The 19804-nt window shown below is 33.8% G+C and overlaps 1 protein-coding gene across 1 annotated transcript in view; it reads right to left on the bottom strand.

Annotated features, from left to right (window-relative positions):
* LOC149787175 (uncharacterized) overlaps positions 1 to 19804 on the bottom strand; it is a 79426-nt gene that overhangs the window by 30461 nt on the left and 29161 nt on the right. The window contains exons 5-7 of the mRNA XM_089977675.1: positions 12599 to 12739; positions 8710 to 8829; positions 2820 to 2942 (exon numbers count right to left, since the gene is read on the bottom strand). Of these exons, the coding sequence (XP_089833801.1) occupies positions 2820 to 2942; positions 8710 to 8829; positions 12599 to 12739 (384 nt within the window). The remainder of the gene's footprint in view (positions 1 to 2819; positions 2943 to 8709; positions 8830 to 12598; positions 12740 to 19804) is intronic.

Below are 19804 nucleotides of genomic sequence, written 5' to 3'. Positions count from 1 at the left end.
CACACTGACATGAACTGCTGTTACAGCATCACGTCTCATTTACAACATCACAGTCTGGATCAAAGCCAACTCTTCAGGTCTCCTTGGAGTCCTTGACCTCTGTCAATATTGCAATCCATATAATATAATATAATCCAAGCAATATTGACAATATAAATGCATAACAGTCAAAAGTCAATAGACTGCCAACATTTGTCAGCAAACAAAACTGGCATTGTAAGATAGGCAATAGAAGGGAGTACACACCTTGTTATGTCTTAACTTGCTAGTTGAATACCCAGCATTATTTAAGCTATTCAGATGATACAAGTTAAATTTATTCTTGTTTAATTTTTTTACATCCATTTCCTGAATGTAGAATATTCAAGTATCTGCCCTTAACATTAGTAGCTTAGCAGTCCGAAATCCTTTAAAATCATGATGCATTTTACAGAATGAAAACCGTCATGAGTGGCATATTTGATTGTGACATTTGTTGGTCCAAATTATCAGTACTGATTAATCAAACACTGGGTTAAGTTTATTGTTTGCCACTAATCCAATAACTGACTCATAAAATGTAAAATTAACTGAAAAGTACTTCTTTAATTTCTGTAGAATATACATATATATGAAGTACCGGTTTCATCTTCTGAGGTTAAAATTTTCACCACGCAAAGCCAAGAAGAGCTAAAATCAAAGCAGTATGTAGGATTGTCATTGTTGCTGCTTTAGGGTTTAATGCCATTTTTCGGCACAAGATAGGTTAAACATGGTGGCCAGTACAAATGGTGGAGGAAGAACCCCGAAAAACCCTGGAAAGAACCACCAACCCACAAGAAGCTATTAGCAAACTTTCTCACGTACCCACATTGGCCGAGCCCGAGACTTGAACCCACACAAACAGATATGGCATTACATAGGAAAAACAATGTATTCAACTTGATGCTCGTTTTGATCTCCATGACCTTTGAAACCCGGTATTATCTTAAGTTCTCTTCTGGTCCACCAGAATAAAGACAATTCATTCACTAGTTTTAATCACTGATAAAGAGATGTCAAGGTAAATGCGCATAAAATCTCATCTTGTTTCAACTTTAGTTATAAAATATCATTTTTTGTGATTGTATCGCTCATTATAAAGGGAACAAATCACAGTTCTAATGCAGTGAATCATCGTATATATAAACACCAACATTTATCTTTCTCTCTGTCTTTCTATGTGTCCCGGATGCAAAACAAGAGGTCACAAATTTGAAACTCGCAGTGGAATCCCCTAATTTTTTTTTAAAAAGCCTTTTTTCCTCTTTCCATGTTCAAAATTACCTTTAAGATCACTCATCCAAATTTTTAACTTTTTTTCCCCATCCAAGGATGGGCAAACAACCTAGTTTTCATATACAAAAGAAAAAAAAACAAAAAATATTTTGATGTGGATCCTCTAACAATGGAATACAAAGGTTTGCAAGGTATTTGCAATATAAAGGTTTGCAAGGTATTTGCAATATAAAGGTTTGCAAGGTATTTGCAATATTAAGTTTTGCAAGGTATTTGCAATGATATTTATTTTTCAAACATCTTTCAGCTTTCTAGATAGTTAAGTTTACAATTGAGACAACTACTGTTTGAGTTGTTGTTGTAGGGTTTAACGCCATTTTTCAGCACAAGATAGGCTATACATGGCAGCCAGTATAATTAGTGGAGGAAGAACCCTGGAAAACCCCGGGAAGAACCACCGACCCACGACAACTACTGTTTGAAAGAATTATCAAACAACTGGATGAAGCTATTAATGCCTGACAGGAACAAAACATATTATTTTGAAGAAACCTGTGCAAACAATGGAATTTTTGTTTAAATTTTATGTTGGCAGATAAATGACGATGGCAGTACAACAAAGGAATCAAACAGCCTGGCAATTCTCTCTCTCTCTCTCTCTCAAATACAAACTGGCAATTTACTTCTACTCCCTCTTTCTCTGTCTCTCTCCCTCTCTCTCTCTACACCTCCCGCCCCCGAAATAGTACCCCTACCAAATCTGCATTTTGTTTGCAATCATTCTGCATTTCATTTGCATTCTTTTCATGCTATATTTACTAGCCATGGTGTGCAGGTTTGAATTCTACCATCCCACTGGTCTGAATTGGCTTCCAACGTGTCTCCATAGGCAAAATACCTTAATCCATTAGCCTAAATAACATGAAACAGCAAATCAACCATCATCTTCATTTATGGTCCCTGAAATGTATTCTGACTTTGCGTTTATCTTTTCCAATTACTGTTTTCATTATTGGTCATCTGGACCTCACTTAGCAAAGAGATTTTCATTTTAAACGGAAAGAACACGGCGTGAAATGATTAATCAATATATATAGGTATCAGTAATTTTTCCATATCTAGAGGTGAAGAATTGATAGAAAACAATACTCACTAATACAATTTAATGTTTTTATTATGAATTATTATTCGTTTAACATTCTTGAAACTGAGACTTCATCTGAGACAGCTGCAGTAGGTACATGCATTTATTTATGTCAGCAACAAAAACACTATTTTTGACAATATCGCTTGCTACAAATTAGTCGACACAAGGGTACATAACTCGTGTGGCTTGAAAGCTGCCACGCTCCTCACGAACTCCATGTTGATTACTTTAACATGTCTTGCTATAAAACCAATTCCTCGTCTTTCAAAAATATACCGAGCAGAAATATATTAGTGATGATCGGGGAATACAGACGGATAGGCTGAGTGATACAATATGCCCCCTTCTTGATCATTACTGGACCATAACAAATCTTCTATAATGAAGGGAATATTTTGTTTTAAAATTTACTTACATTACACCATGGTTTGTGAGATCAGATTGTTCTACTGCACTATGACTGCCTCCAGAGCTGTGAGACCCTGCACTGTCAGATCTCCTACGATGGTCTGCATAAACCACATCAGGTGGAAAAAGACTGAGGAAGAAAATTCATAACATAAATTGCACATCATAATAATAATAATAATAAAAATAATTTACATTATTCTCAATGAACAATTCAAGTGAAAACATGGTCGACAGATATTAAAGCACAGTGTTTCCATTATGTACAACAATATATATGAACTAATATACATGAATTAGTAAATTTGACAAGTTCATAAAAAGGAATAAATCACTTTTTTGGGTGAAAAGATTATTTTGAATATGTGTTTAAAAATAGCAAGGGTTGTGGGTAATTTTCTTTTCTTTTCCATGTAATATTTCCTACAGTTAATTGAATGCCGGTAGTCAATTTTATTATATAATATAAAGCATTTCAATGATTCTGACAAACATTCACTGAGTGCTAATAATTGCTCTATCAATGCATAAAATGTTTCAGTGATTAGCAAAGTCCATGCCACTGAAAAAGTGGCCTCTCCAAAATAGTAGCATTATTCCAATTTGCACAAGGGAATCAAAAGTTAGTTGAAGTGTTCAAACTGAAATGAATGAAAAACAGTTGGTGCTTTTGTGTTGGGGGTTTAATTACGTTTTTTTCAGCACGTTAGGCTATACATGGCAGCCAGTATAAATAGTGGAGGAAGAACCTGAGAACTGGTAAAAACCACTGACCCATGGGAAGTTACTGGCAAGCTTTCTCATATATGCAAACAGGTCAAGCCCGAGATTCGAACTCACATGGACAGGGGTGAGATGGCAGTGATCAGTAAAATTGAGTGCTTTAGAGTACTCTGCCACCCAGGGCCCTGAATGAAAAACAGAATATATCAATTTGACACAGACTATACATTGATTTACAATGTACATGAATTGCTTGAAGAGAGACAAGACAAACATCTCAGCATGACCAACACTGTACAACCTGATAATTCAAGTAAACACTTTGATACAGACATTTTTCACCCAACTGATTAGAAACAACAAGTGATGTGCATGTGTTTAATAAATTTTTATTAAGCTTCCATGTGCAAAATGTACTTTGACACTTTCATTTTAAATTTGTATTACATTTCTATATTAATGGACACCGAACACTTTTAATCACTGCTGAAACATTTAGTCATACTCGTTCGATTTCCAGTCATTAAGTTGTCTTAGACGAATCAGTATTCAGTTAAATAGACGTATATTTGCTAACAAACTGCTAATAATTGGTTAAAGCACTTGTGTAGTCAGCTCATTTTAACAACAGTGAAATCAAAGTATTTAATAATGCACATGGAACCGTATTTGCTCAACTCATTTTAACAACAACAAATTCCAAGTATTTAATAATGCAAATAGAAATATCATACATACTCGAGTACAATTCAAAGCCAGCTGAAAATGACAAGAACCAGAAAACCCATCACATATTGTGCCGGCAGATCTGGATTGATGTAGATTGCTACTAGTAATCAAAAGATAATATAAACACACTGACCTTTGGCACATTATTCAATGGCACATCAGAGTCTACATTATCTGCAGTTGGACAACAACTTATATACGAGTACACAGGGTAGATTCAACCTTGTAATCTATTTTGATATATTTCATAACTCATCATGATTATTGCTAAAGTATTTATGTATTGAGCTATGCTACTTGTTATCTGCACGTAATTTGTAATGTCAGACACTGAAAAAGATATAGTGCTGATGCTGAAATGCAAAAGTACCGTTGTATTTTCTCAAAATATCACAGTGCACCTGGAATACAACAAGTGTTCATTTGTATTTAGTCACATCCTTTAATGACATTAAAATCAAGTCAATCATTGACAATTCAGGTTAATCAAGGTCGAAGTTTTTTTTCAGCAATTGATGCTGTAAAAAAGACTGCAGCCTAGATGAACACAAACACAACAGAAAAAAAATATACCTCACCTTAACACTGACAAGTAAAACAACCTACCTAACACCCAGCCCACCCAAGTGTAAACCAGTCCAAACCGCATGTCTATATATCACCTCTGTAGCTTTAAGACGATTCTCATAGTTACCATGACAACCATACTGGATGTCTGAGCAAAACCATTGTCCATTTAGGGCAAACTAAACACCTTAAAAAGTCTTCTAGTGAAAAGCCCACATCAATATAACGATCAATTCAGATTTTAAGTGAAAACCCCACATCGATATAACTATCAATTCAGATTTTAAGTGAAAATCCCACATCAATGTGACTATCAATTCACATTTTAAGTGAAAACCTCACATCAATATGACTATCAATTCAGATTTTAAGTGAAAACCTCACATCATATGACTACCAATTCAGATTTTATGTGAAAACCCCACATCAATATAACTATCAACTCAGATTTTATGTGAAAATGCCACATCAATATGACTATCAATTCAGATTTTATGTGAAAACCCCACATCAATATAACGATCAACTCCGATTTTATGTGAAAATGCCACATCAATATGACTATCAATTCAGATTTTATGTGAAAACCCCACATCAATATAACTATCAACTCAGATTTTATGTGAAAACCCCACATCAATATAACTATCAACTCAGATTTTAAGCGAAAACCCCACATCAATATAACTTTCAATTCAGATTTTATGTGAAAACCCCACATCAATATAACTATCAACTCAGATTTTAAGTGAAAACCCCACATCGATATAACTATCAATTCAGATTTGAAGTGAAAATCCCACATCAATATAACTACCAATTCAGATTTTAAGTGAAAACCCCACATCAATATAACTATCAATTCAGATTTTAAGTGAAAACCCCACATCAATATAACTATCAACTCAGATTTTAAGTGAAAATCCCACATCAATATAACTATCAATTCAGATTTGAAGTGAAAATCCCACATCAATATAACTATCAATTCAGATTTTGAAGTGAAAATCCCACATCAATATAACTATCAACTCAGATTTTAAGTGAAAACCCCACATCGATATAACTATCAATTCAGATTTGAAGTGAAAATCCCACATCAATATAACTATCAATTCAGATTTTAAGTGAAAACCCCACATCAATATAACTATCAATTCAGATTTGAAGTGAAAATCCCACATCAATATAACTATCAATTCAGATTTTGAAGTGAAAATCCCACATCAATATAACTATCAACTCAGATTTTATGTGAAAACCCCACATCGATATAATTATCAAATCAGATTTTAAGTGAAAACCCCACATCAATATAACTATCAACTCAGATTTTAAGTGAAAATCCCACATCAATATAACTATCAATTCAGATTTTAAGTGAAAACCCCACATCAATATAACTATCAATTCAGATTTTAAGTGAAAACCCAACATCAATATAACTATCAACTCAGATTTTAAGTGAAAATCCCACATCAATATAACTATCAATTCAGATTTGAAGTGAAAATCCCACATCAATATAACTATCAATTCAGATTTTGAAGTGAAAATCCCACATCAATATAACTATCAACTCAGATTTTAAGTGAAAACCCCACATCGATATAACTATCAACTCAGATTTTAAGTGAAAACCCCACATCAATATAACTATCAATTCAGATTTGAAGTGAAAACCCCACATCAATATAACTATCAATTCAGATTTGAAGTGAAAATCCCACATCAATATAACTATCAATTCAGATTTTGAAGTGAAAATCCCACATCAATATAACTATCAACTCAGATTTTAAGTGAAAACCCCACATCGATATAATTATCAAATCAGATTTTCAGTGAAAACCCCACATCAATATAACTATCAACTCAGATTTGAAGTGAAAATCCCACATCAATATAACTATCAATTCAGATTTTAAGTGAAAACCCCACATCAATATAACTATCAATTCAGATTTTAAGTGAAAATCCCACATCAATATAACTATCAATTCAGATTTTAAGTGAAAATCCCACATCAATATAACTATCAATTCAGATTTTAAGTGAAAACCCCACATCAATATAACTATCAACTCAGATTTTAAGTGAAAATCCCACATCAATATAACTATCAACTCAGATTTTAAGTGAAAACCCCACATCGATATAATTATCAAATCAGATTTTAAGTGAAAACCCCACATCAATATAACTATCAACTCAGATTTTAAGTGAAAATCCCACATCAATATAACTATCAATTCAGATTTTAAGTGAAAACCCCACATCAATATAACTATCAATTCAGATTTTAAGTGAAAATCCCACATCAATATAACTATCAATTCAGATTTTAAGTGAAAACCCCACATCAATATAACTATCAATTCAGATTTTAAGTGAAAACCCCACATCAATATAACTATCAACTCAGATTTTAAGTGAAAATCCCACATCAATATAACTATCAATTCAGATTTTAAGTGAAAACCCCACATCAATATAACTATCAATTCAGATTTTAAGTGAAAACCCCACATCAATATAACTGTCAACTCAGATTTTAAGTGCACATCAATATAACTATCAACTCAGATTTTAAGTGCACATCAATATAACTATCAATTCAGATTTTAAGTGAAAACCTCACATCAGTATAACTATCAACTCAGATTTTAAGTGCACATCAATATAACTATCAATTCAGATTTGAAGTGAAAATCCCACATCAATATAACTATCAATTCAGATTTGAAGTGAAAACCCCACATCGATATAACTATCAATTCAGATTTGAAGTGAAAATCCCACATCAATATAACTATCAATTCAGATTTTAAGTGAAAACCCCACATCAATATAACTATCCATTCAGATTTTAAGTGAAAACCCCTCATCAACATAACTATCAATTCAGATTTTATGTGAAAATGCCACATCAATATGATTATCAATTCAGATTTTAAGTGAAAACCCCACATCAATATAACTATCAATTCAGGTTTTAAGTGAAAACCCCACATCAATATAACTATCAATTCAGATTTTAAGTGAAAACCCCACATCAATATAACTATCAATTCAGATTTTAAGTGAAAACCCCACATCAATATAACTATCAATTCAGATTTTAAGTGAAAACCCCACATCAATATAACTATCAACTCAGATTTTAAGTGAAAATCACATTTTTAAAAAAGTAGCAGCAATACCATGATTGTCAAGATTTTAGTGACAATATTTTGATTTTAGGTACCATTTTCATTTAGGACAATCAAAGCATCATTCAAAACCTTTCCATGAAAATCCCTTGCTGATATGTAAAAGAGAAAGATTGGTAACAAGTTTTTCAATATGTTCACCATGGTAGCCATACCAAAGGGCACTATTTTTCAATATGTTCACCATGGTAGCCATACCAAAGGGCACTATTTTTCAAGGAAGAATAACAAGACATAGGGACAAATGTGTGTGCAAGGTTCATAGCAAAATATTGACAGTATAATAGAATGTATATACACAGCATTTCTGGCACATCAATTTGAAAAGTCAGTCAGAATTTAGCTAAGCACATTCTGTCATTAATTCCACTTACAAATCTTGATATTCAGTGTTCATTGTCATTCAGAAGTTATGACAGTCAGACAGAAATTTTCAATTTAATAGGACAGAGAAATTTGCTAATGCATGCTTGCCTGGTGCAAATGCACCAGATGTATAGTCAGGTAAAATACATACTTTTGACTGCCACTCAATAAATGGACAGTTTCTGCACAAAGCATCAAGTTTTCTTGATTCCTTTCCAAACTGTCAAGCCATGTCCTTCCTTTGGAAGGAAAAGCATAATACACGAACAACAAAGGAAATGTTTTTTGTGCTGTGTTTACCTTTGTGGACTGCCTATAGGAAAAGCAGGTTCTGTGGGACTTAGACTGGTTTTACTCTGTGTAAATATTTGTGATTGTGGACGCTGGTCCGATGGTACCTGGGAAGGGACTTGCCACCAACTAAAATGTGAATAAAATCATCTATTTGAGACAAATCTAACAGAAGAATGTATATAATTAAACATACTGTAAAAAGGGGCAAATTAACCTACCTTTACTATATAAGTATTAATACAAACAATTCATTTCCTCTTAATCTTAAATTATGCTTTTCTGAGAATATGTTAACTTCCACTGCTTATCCTGAATCTTTCCCATCTATATATAACATAGGATATACACAATATATATATATATATATATATATATATATATATATATATATATATATATATATATATATATCTGAGATACCATTGCAATTACCTCCCTTGTCATAACCTGGTGGGGTGGCTCCAAGTGTCAGGTTCGGCCAATGTGGGTATGTGAGATAGCTTGCCAGTAGCTTCTCGTGGGTCAGTGGTTCTTTCCGGGTTTTCCTGGGTTCATCCTCCACCATGTATAGCCTATCTTGTGCTGAAAAATGGCATTAAACCCTACAAAAACAACAACAGTGCCATGTACCTGACTGTATACTGATTGTTTAGCAGTTCAAGCTTGAGTAAGAAAGAAATTAGGATGCTTACTTTGCATGGAGGTGTGGAAGGACTTATGAAATTAAGACGGGTTAAAAAGGATTCTTGCTTTTGTATAGAGATGTGAGAGGGCTTATGCAAAACAAGACTGGGGTAATGAGGATCCTTGCCTTTGCCTGGAGGTGTGGAGGGCTTATGCAAGATGAGACAGGATAGTAATGATGCATGCTTCTGTATAGAGTGGGGAAGGGCTTATGTAAAACAAGATGGGTAGTGAGGATTTTTGTCTATGCATGAAGTGAGTGGGTTTATGGCAAATGAGACTGGAGTAAGTATTCTCTGAGAAATACAATTTTCTAACATAATTTATCTTTTTTGGTTGAATACAGTACTTGATAACCCATACATCAGAAAAGCAGGTAAGAAGAGGAAATGCATACACATCCAAGCCCTACCTTCATAACCAATCACATGACATAATGATAGCGGTCCTCAAGCGATGGCTACAGCCATTTTCTTAGAGACAGCGTAAAAAAAAAGAAAATTAATTGTAACCCACATTAAGCTTTACCAGAAAATAAGGAGAAACTTGACTTCTTTTCGTGCTAAAAAAAAATAAATTCAGGTGAATTCAGTAAAAATACTTGAGGAAAGAAAGAACCAAAGTTCGAAGCTGCTCCTGCTGTAGGAAGATCCATTTTAACACATTGTACTTTGAATTGCTTCTCCGAGGACTGCAATTAACTGGATAAAATCTGACTCCTATGACCTTTACAGAATAATCCTTTTTAACTTGAACCTATAACATTAACAGGATTTCAGAGAGGGGAGGGAGGACAGTGTGTGTGTGTAATTTGGATTTTTAACATGGCTTTAACCATTTTCAGTCAAATCACTAGGAGGTCTGCATGTGGCAGTTTATAGTGATGTCTAGCACTGAGGCATCATGCCACAGACATGTAGCATGATGTCCCACGTAGTCACAATATCCTGACACCAGGTCGACCAGTGATAACAATAACCTCTTAATGCTGAGCGCCCAGCAAGGCAGCGAACGCCAAATGAGATCAGAAAGATGAGGATCCAACCCAATGGTGGGTCCACTACAAAATTTCAGCATGTTAAACATGGTTGCCATATAGTCCATAATGACAGACACTGAACATCTCTCTCCTTGAAAAAAGGAAGAGAAGAAAATGTAATACTGCACTCAAAGGGGGACAGTTAAGATCAATGTATTTTCTACAGTACCAACCACATAAAATTCTTCTCTTTAAATCACAGACAATGGAAGTTGACCCCCTCCCAGATTGGATGATGCAGTTGCCCAACTTGTTCAAAAACTGGCCCTGGCAGATTGATCACTTGAGAAAAGCCAGGAGTGAAGATGAAGAATTGAGGCTGCTTTGGAGAAGAGGCCCTCTGTGCTGCAACAGCAGGTGCCACCTCTGTGGTTAACCTTCTGGGTGCCTGAAAATAGGCTGAGGACCTGAAAATGGGCTAAGGACCTGAAAATGATGCATGTAAAGCTTCATTCCTGTTAATTTAATACCCAGAGGTCTCGCTAGGATTTTAAAACTAGGGGTCCAGTACTCCCATTTTGGTAAAAATAGGAGTCCCACCATCAAAAGTTGCAGTCCCTTCCTTCCTACAGAATCAACACAGATGTGAGTGCATCTATTTTTAGATAGAGAGGTTTTCGTAATGTAATCTCTCAATTTAATATGGCTTCATTACAACAGTCCATTGACAGGATTGCAAATTTATGGTTTATTTATTTGTCTATGTCCTTGTAGTAATTTTAGGCAATGGTTAAATTATATCTGATTTGCTCCTTTTTATCCCATATTTTTGCAAATACGGGTTAAGTCTGAAAACAGCTTAGACCTTAAAGTATAGTTACGATGTCATAGCCTCAACCTGTTCACGTGGTAGAGTAGTAATATTAGTACTTCTTAAAGCACATCTCGCGAATTCCACAACATAGCATTGTATCATATGTTTCTGACCTACATAATTTGCTTTTTTTCAAAAGTTAATTCTTTAATAAAATAATACCTTGTATATTTTTCTGAAAATATTTACAAAAACAGACAATTTAATAAACTGATACATCCCAGGCGTAGCGAAGTCCACCATTATTTCCCATTAGGCCTACTGGTTCACTTACAGTTTCAAACTAATTTTATGACAAAATGGTGTACAAGAGGCAGTTAATATATATCCAGTTCACCAATTCTGATCTTAAAACACGTTTGTATGTTTTATCATCAAAGGATATCATGCAAGAAATTGATAGTTGCTACCTTACTCGGAAAAGGGTTAATGGTCAAACAGCTATCATAACATGCTTGTGAATGGGCAAGAGTTTCTTTGTCAACATAATTGATATCAAAAATAGGCCAAGCTACTGATGTCTTGATGAATACATTTTGCTACTACACTAGAACTAACCGGGCTAAGGCAAGGGGCATTTTAAAAAAGTATGGTCAGTCATTGTACCTCTTAAATAGCTATTGTTCGTCCATCAGAGTGATGCTGAATTTTGTCAATCCAAGTAAGGACTTATTCCAAACACTCAGCTAGGCATCATACACTTTCTTACACGTAGCTACTGTCCTATTTGAACTATCAATTCTAGCAGCTTTAGCACTCTTCTGATTCTCGTTACAATCTTCGCAAGTTTGCCATTTAACCCAAAATACTTTTCCAAACTTATGAATGGCATTTTGTCTAAGTCTCAACATGTTTTGATTCTGAGGTCATGTGCACTACTTATTCCGATACATTCAGAAATGAACACAATAACGAAAGCTAAAGTAATTTATTTGATATACCTTTATATATGACCACACGTACATCTCTGGGTCTTTCTGACTCTGAATTCAATCACTGTAAATAAAAGTGAATTTTCCATCTGGCTGCCAGCCAAAGCCTTTGAACTTGCCGCCCAGCTATTGCATCATGTTCTTTCTTAGGTACTCTTATAATGGAAACATGTATGTACATCAAGGGGTCTTTCAGTCACTGAATTCTGTCATTGTAAATATCAGCATAGCTAACTGATCAACACCTTTTCCCACAAAGCAGGTGGCTGAAGCAGGACTGGCAAGTCTTTGAATTTTGCCACACACCTACTACATGCATACGGAGGACTCCCACCTCGGTGATTTTCTGCGTCCCAGATAAAAAATGGCGTTTAAATACACATAATTAAGCGCTTCCAAGATCTCTAAGCCAAACATTTGCTTTACCTTGATGAATGACTCTCGCTGACTGCTCGTGCCCGAACTGCTGATGCAGAGGTGTCCACAGGTGGTCTTGCCGTTGTTGTCTGACTACGTGCTCGCATCCGAGAATTAGAATTTTCCTGTGAGCGAGCGGTTGTCATAGCTCTGCAAGATAATTTGTAATATGAATGACTCTGTTTACATGTGTAATATGAATGACTGTATTTACATGTGTAATATGAATGACTGTATTTACATGTGTAATATTGACTGACTGTATTTACATGTGTAATACGAATGACTGTATTTACATGTGTAATACTGAATGACTGTATTTACATGTGTAATATGAATGACTGTATTTACATGTGTAATACTGAATAACTGTGTTTACATGTGTAATATGAATGACTGTATTTACATGTGTAATACTGAATGACTGTATTTACATGTGTAATATGAATGACTGTATTTACATGTGTAATACTGAATGACTGTATTTACATGTGTAATATTGAATGACTGTATTTACATGTGTAATATGAATGACTGTATTTACATGTGTAATATGAATGACTGTATTTACATGTGTAATATGAAAGACTGTATTTACATGTGTAATATGAATGACATAATTTATATGTGTAGTATGACTGACTGTATTTACATGTATAATATGAATGACTATAAAAATTTACATGTGTAACTGTTTAAAACGGTTTGAATAAAAGTGTGTGTGTGCATAATTTTGATTTTTAAGATAACTTTAACAATATTTAAGTCGCTATGATGTCCACAGTATGGCAGTTGATAGTGTTGTCTACCAGGGATGAAACGATTCACCGATATATCAATGCTTCATTACTTCTGCTGTAAGAATACACACAGATAAAAGATGAATCGATACAAAATGATACTTACCATTAGGTAACTTATTTTTAGTCTTCTGCAGTCATGAATATTATTTGTTGGCCTTGTTATTCTTTAAATTTAGAACTAATCAGAAACAGCATTTACAGTCACAGTCGATTTGAAAGCTACACTACCAGTGTGTCACACAGTGAAATATGTTACAATGAACTCTCACTGGTGGTTACTGCTTCTTCCAATCGAGGATAAACAATATCCGTCAATCAGAAATTAATCTAGCTTATCTGAGGCATCAAAAACAGAAGTATTGACAAAACAACAGAGAGTCTTCATGCAAAATTCATTGACTTATAAGTAAAGTACTTTATACAGAGATGCTGTAAGGGTGAATCATGCAAACATTTAGGAATTTGCGTCCTTGGAGAACTGTGATCCATGAGAACCCCTGCAATACATTCCACCATAATTTCCTGTGTGCTTGGCAATATTTACAAGTTTTATTTAACCATTCTTGTCATGACATCTGTTTTTCAGGTAGGCACCTGTTTCCACATCCGAGTTCTTTAAGTATGAAATGAATGGTTGTTAACTAAATATGATCAGCACACTGTGCCCTGGAACAAGCATTATGGCACAGTCTGATCCTTCCATCAGGGAAGTTTTACAAATGCATGTTTAAAATATGGGATACTTTTTTAAAATTAAAAATCTTGGATTTCAGGCATTCATAAAGATATGTTTCCCAACATATTTAAGCTGACAACACTAGCTATGTATACGACCCTTGAGAAGGAAACACAAAATAATATTCATACACAGATAAAAAAACAGAGTAAGCAAAGAAATAATTAACAGATTAACGCTTATAACACTAGAGGTGACGCAGTTCATAGAAAGTGAAATACATTATACTGAAAGAGTACTGTAATACAACAAAGTTTCATCTGAATACTGCAACTGATAAAAGAAATTATGCCAATAACAAAGTTTAACACAGTACCGTAACCAGCGGACCTTCACAGCAGTACAATCTACGAGCTAACTGGTTATATTTGCAAAATAAAATGGACTCTCAGTGAGTGAAAATTGTCAACTGGTAAGCAACCAGAGACCTCAAGTATCATATTAGAATAACTAGAAAATGGCATCAGCACTTGATAATTACATGTACAAGCATATACACATTTTGCATTCAAACAGCACAAAGCAATTTAATTCCCAGCATAATCCCTCTTCAATTCTGATTTGGCTGGTTCAAGCATTCAACCTCCACCTTTTTGACAAGTCTGGCTGCTTCATACATTCAACCTCCACTATTCTGACAAGTCTGGCTTGTTCATACATTCAACCTCCATCTTTTTTGACAAGACCAGCTGGCTTTTAAATTCAAGTGCCATCTTTATTTTCAAGTCTAGCTGGCTTTGACAATCAATTGCCTTCTTTTTGACAAGTCTAACTGGCTTTTACATTTAATTGCCATCTTTTATGTCAAGTCTGGCTGGCTTTGACATTCAACTGCCATAGTTTTTGACAAGTCTGGCTCAAAGCCTAAGAGTGACTAGTCTAATACCTGGAAAATCAACCTTCAATGATAACATGCATCCAGAAAACGTAGGCATGTAAACAAATACTCAGAATTAGTTGATAGTAAATTTATTGTCAGTTAAACAACCATGAATACAGATATAACTAAAGTTATGTTAACAAAATGGGTTACTTTTTCTTAAACTCAACAGTTTGTATTCACTTTGGCAACAAATTTTTCCAGTCTTCTGTACAATAAAACACAATTTTTATAGTAGGTACATTCTAGGTCTTGCTTCTTTGTAAAACTCTTTTCAGCTTAAGGCTATCACAATAAATGCACAAATTCCCCAAAAATTCACCATAAATTTATCTGGAAATATTACACTGCGCTATTAACTTGGACACTGCACTGTTTAGCATCAATAAAACATACTGACGATTATAAAAATTCTGGATTTCATCAGTGGGTTTAAGAAGATTTTTATTTTCGTCCTTGTATTGATTCATTTCTATCTTTTTACAATTCGAGACCAGAGACAACACCTTAAGTTGTTAATCAATACTGCAGCTTAGTTTCACTTATATGTGAAATACCAGTTACATTAAAGCTAACACAAGTTTTCATTTCACCATGGATATCGCATGGAGAAGATTAGGGAAAATCCCCTCCACATTGACAACTGAAAAGACCAGTACACTTACAATGCACTGCCACCTTGCAAATCATTACACATGATCTAAAAAAGGTTACTGTCTACCGCAGAGTCAGCAGACTGAGCCATCAATGAAAACTACAACAAAGGACACTAAATTACAGAGTTCACTACTATAAATTAATCATGATGGGAGATTAAATGTAAACTTAAACTGTGAGAAAAGAAACAAAAAATTAAGAACAAAACTGCAACCTGAGAATAATCAATGATTACATAGCTCACCTATATGTAGCTGTAAGTAATGCACAATAAACGTCTTTTATAATTCAAGGTTCTCCGTGCAATATTTTTCTCTTTACATTTCAATTTATAATATTTTTCAAATCTGAACTTTTAATCACCACTATAAGTCAGTATTTACAAACCTAATAAGCATAAAGACAAAACAAGAGGCCCATGTGGGCCCAAGTCCTCTCACCTAAGAAATGTGGGTCAGTAGTGTGCTTTTGGTTTAAGTTTCTTACTAGCTGATAACTTTCCATGTTAGCTGACAACAAATAATTTCTGAATATGACTAGAGTTCATGTCTGTCTGCTTTCTATCAAGGTTGGTCAAATGTTATGCAGTGATTCTGAAGAAGTCGTTGTTTATAAATTTTAATCTTTGCTTTAGTGATGGCAGCCATACTTGATGGTAGCATGACATCTTTTGTGCAGACTTGAAAAGTCTTCATGCATAGATGTTTCTGTCAAGTTTGGTCAAATTTTATTCCAAAGTATTGGACATCAAGTGATTTCAATGTTTTTCTATTTTTAGTAACACCAGCCATGCTTGATGACATATCATTTGTAAAGGTCTGAAAGCCCCATTTGGCAGGATGCTGTCTTTTTTAAAATCTGTCATTCTGTACAATACAACAAGAGATATTTCTGTTTATGTTGTTATTGATGTTGTTGTGAGGTTTAACGCCATTTTTCAGCACACGATAGGCTATGCATGGCAGCCAGTATTAATGGTGCAGGAAGAATCCAGGAAGAACCACCGACCCATGAGAAGCTACTGGCAAGCTTTCTCACATACCAACATTAGCCGAATCCGAGACTCGAACCCACACAGACAGAGGTGAGATGGCAGTGATCCATAACGGCGAGTGCTTTAGACCACTTGGCCACTCGGGGCCCCTATTTCTATTTATAATAAATGCATTAATATCTGACAGAAAATTGGAATCTTTGATGTAAATCTGAAAGCCCATTGTTCCAGGACTCATAACATGTTTGGTCAAATTATATTTAATAGCTTTGGTGAAGATATTGCTTCAGACATTCTTTATTTTTAGTAATGGCAACCATATTGGGTGGCAAAATTGGACTAATTTATAAACATGTAAGGAGTTTTGACTGACTATGCTTACTATCAAAACTGATCAAACTCTATTCAGTGATTTTTAAGACCATGTTTACAGTTTATTCTATTCATTGCAATAATTGCTATATTTGATTGCAGATCAACATCAGTTGTACAAATTGTTAAGTTTTCTATCCCACAAATGCTTTGTCAAATTTTGGCAAACTGGCTTTGGAGAAGTCCTTTAAATCTTTTTCGTTTCCATTTTCAGTTATGTCAGCCATATTCAATGGCAGATTGGTAACATCTGTACTTCTCACTGGCTGCTCTATGCTCCCTCCACCTCCTATTGCGGTATCTCAAGTGGCAGAGTGGTCTCAAGTGTTCACTGTTATGGATCATTGCCATCTCACCTCTAACTGTGTCGGTTCGAGTCTTGGATTCGGCCAATGTGGGTATGTGAGAAAGCTTGCCAGTAGCTTCTCGTGGGTCAGTGGTTCTTTCCGGGGTTTTCCCAGGTCCTTCTTCCATCATTTAAACTGGCTGCCATGTAAAGCCCTGAAAAATGGCGTTAAACCCTACAATAACAACAACAACAACCATCTGTTGCCTTCAATACAAAGAAATGCTGACTTCTGTGACAATTTTCCATTTAAAGAAGAACTGGAAAGTTAGAAAAATGTAAATGCTCTGTTGTCAATTTTGATTCTACATGTAATTAGATATATAATCATAAATGCAGGATATTACATTGTTATCAATGTCATTCCTTCCGAACATTTGCCCATTATTCTTGGAAAGAAAATAAAAGATTACATTTGTGCGGTAAATTACATACAACTCAATGAATTTGTTTAGGTACAGTACTAGTAAATTTAACATTTTGTCCAATATTTCATCCTACAAACTTACAAAATGAAAACGTCTATTCTGGAAACTTGCAAATTTGCAAGTGAAACCTTTTTTTCAACTGCCAATTTACTATACAACAAGAGTGAAGTAAATTAAAAAAGTGATTATTTTTATAGAATTGTAACAGTGTATTTTTATGGAATTGTAACAGTGTATTTTTTATAGAATATTAACAGTGTATTTTTATTGAATTGTAACTGTATTTTTATAGAATTGCAACTGTATTTTTTTTAGAATTGTAACTGTATTTTTTATAGAATTGTAACTGTATTTTGATAGAATTTTAACAGTGTATTTTTATAGAATTGTAACTGTATTTTTATAGAATTGAAACTATTTTTATAGAATTTTAGGTGTATTTTTATAGAATTTTAACAGTGTATTTTTAAAGTGTATTTTTAAAGAATTTTAAGTATTTTTACAGAATTTTAAGTATTTTTATAGAATTTTAAGTGTATTTTTTATAGAATTTTAACTATTTTTATAGAATTGTAACTATTTTTATAGAATTTTAAGTATTTTTATAGAACTGTAACTGTATTTTCATAGAATTTTAACAGTGTATTTTTAAAGTGTATTTTTAAAGAATTTTAAGTATTTTTTCAGAATTTTAAGTATTTTTATAGAATTTTAAGTGTATTTTTTATAGAATTTTAACTATTTTTATAGAATTGTAACTATTTTTATAGAATTTTAAGTATTTTTATAGAACTGTAACTGTATTTTCATAGAATTTTAACAGTGTATTTTTATAGAATTTAAGTGTATTTTTTTATAGAATTTTAAGTGTATTTTCATAGAATTTTAACTGTGTATTTTTATAGAATTTTAAGTGCATATTTTTATAGAATTTTAACAGTGTTTCAATAGGATCTGAATCATCAGACATGAAAATCCACAGAAACAGCAGTTTAATGTGACATATTGAACCCATAAATTTTGAACTCTCAAAACTCACATCTCCCAACTTTTACCAATTCAGCCATAGTCGGCCAGATGGAGAAGTCACATGACCTAAATAATAAGGTCCAGCATAGACCCTCATTAATCAGTGACCCTAATTTTGCTTACGTTGATACTTACCAAACAAATTTTTTAAACAAAATTCATTTGCTTACCTTGGTATTATTCAATGGAATAAACTCCCCAAAAACAATTAGATCACAAACTTTAATGTGTTCAAAACATAATCATATTAATCCTATCTCAAAAAGGCACTATGCACTGTAATTTATTCTGCTAATGCATTTCATATCCCCTCTGCACTTTTATACCTAATGTATTTTTGAGTGGTTTGCTATTATTTGTTTTTAAATATTTTTTTTCTTCTTCTGTTTACAACAGTTTCTTCACCCTGAAGTCCACAGGGAAGATTAGATTATAACCAAGTGGGTGACCCTCGTACAATACAGTATATACCATTATCATTACAAGTAAAACCATGTCCGACACCAGTCTGGAATTGATAAAAAATACTTCTACCAGGGATAATTGTTTAATTTCATTAAAAATATGAGGTAAAGACAGCAATATTGCAATTAGAGATACAGTTTACAGTCTCAGCAAACACGTGGCTTAACAATGTCGGACCATGGATAATGAATTATCGATAAATATGAACTGTTCAGCTTATGCAGAAAACTTTACACATGTAAAAACATTAAGAAGAAATTCTGCTCAAATGAAGCTAAAAAAAAACTGATTATTTGTAGAGTAAATATAATCGTATCTACTGCATATACAGTACAACTCACGAGATATTTCAAAACCATAAGCATCACGGCGGGGGACTTTCACTCAGTGTTAATGACCTACAGTATAGGGATAAATACTTATAAATCACCACCATGCTTCTGCGAGCATGAAGATGGCAACTCAACCATAGTGGTGCTTGTCAACATTACTGATATATTTTTTT

This window comes from Sinohyriopsis cumingii, chromosome 12 (assembly GCF_028554795.1).
Source record: "Sinohyriopsis cumingii isolate HCF-2022 chromosome 12, ASM2855479v2, whole genome shotgun sequence".
Lineage (NCBI taxonomy): Eukaryota > Metazoa > Mollusca > Bivalvia > Unionida > Unionidae > Sinohyriopsis > Sinohyriopsis cumingii.
This window is presented reverse-complemented; position numbering and strand designations above follow the sequence as displayed.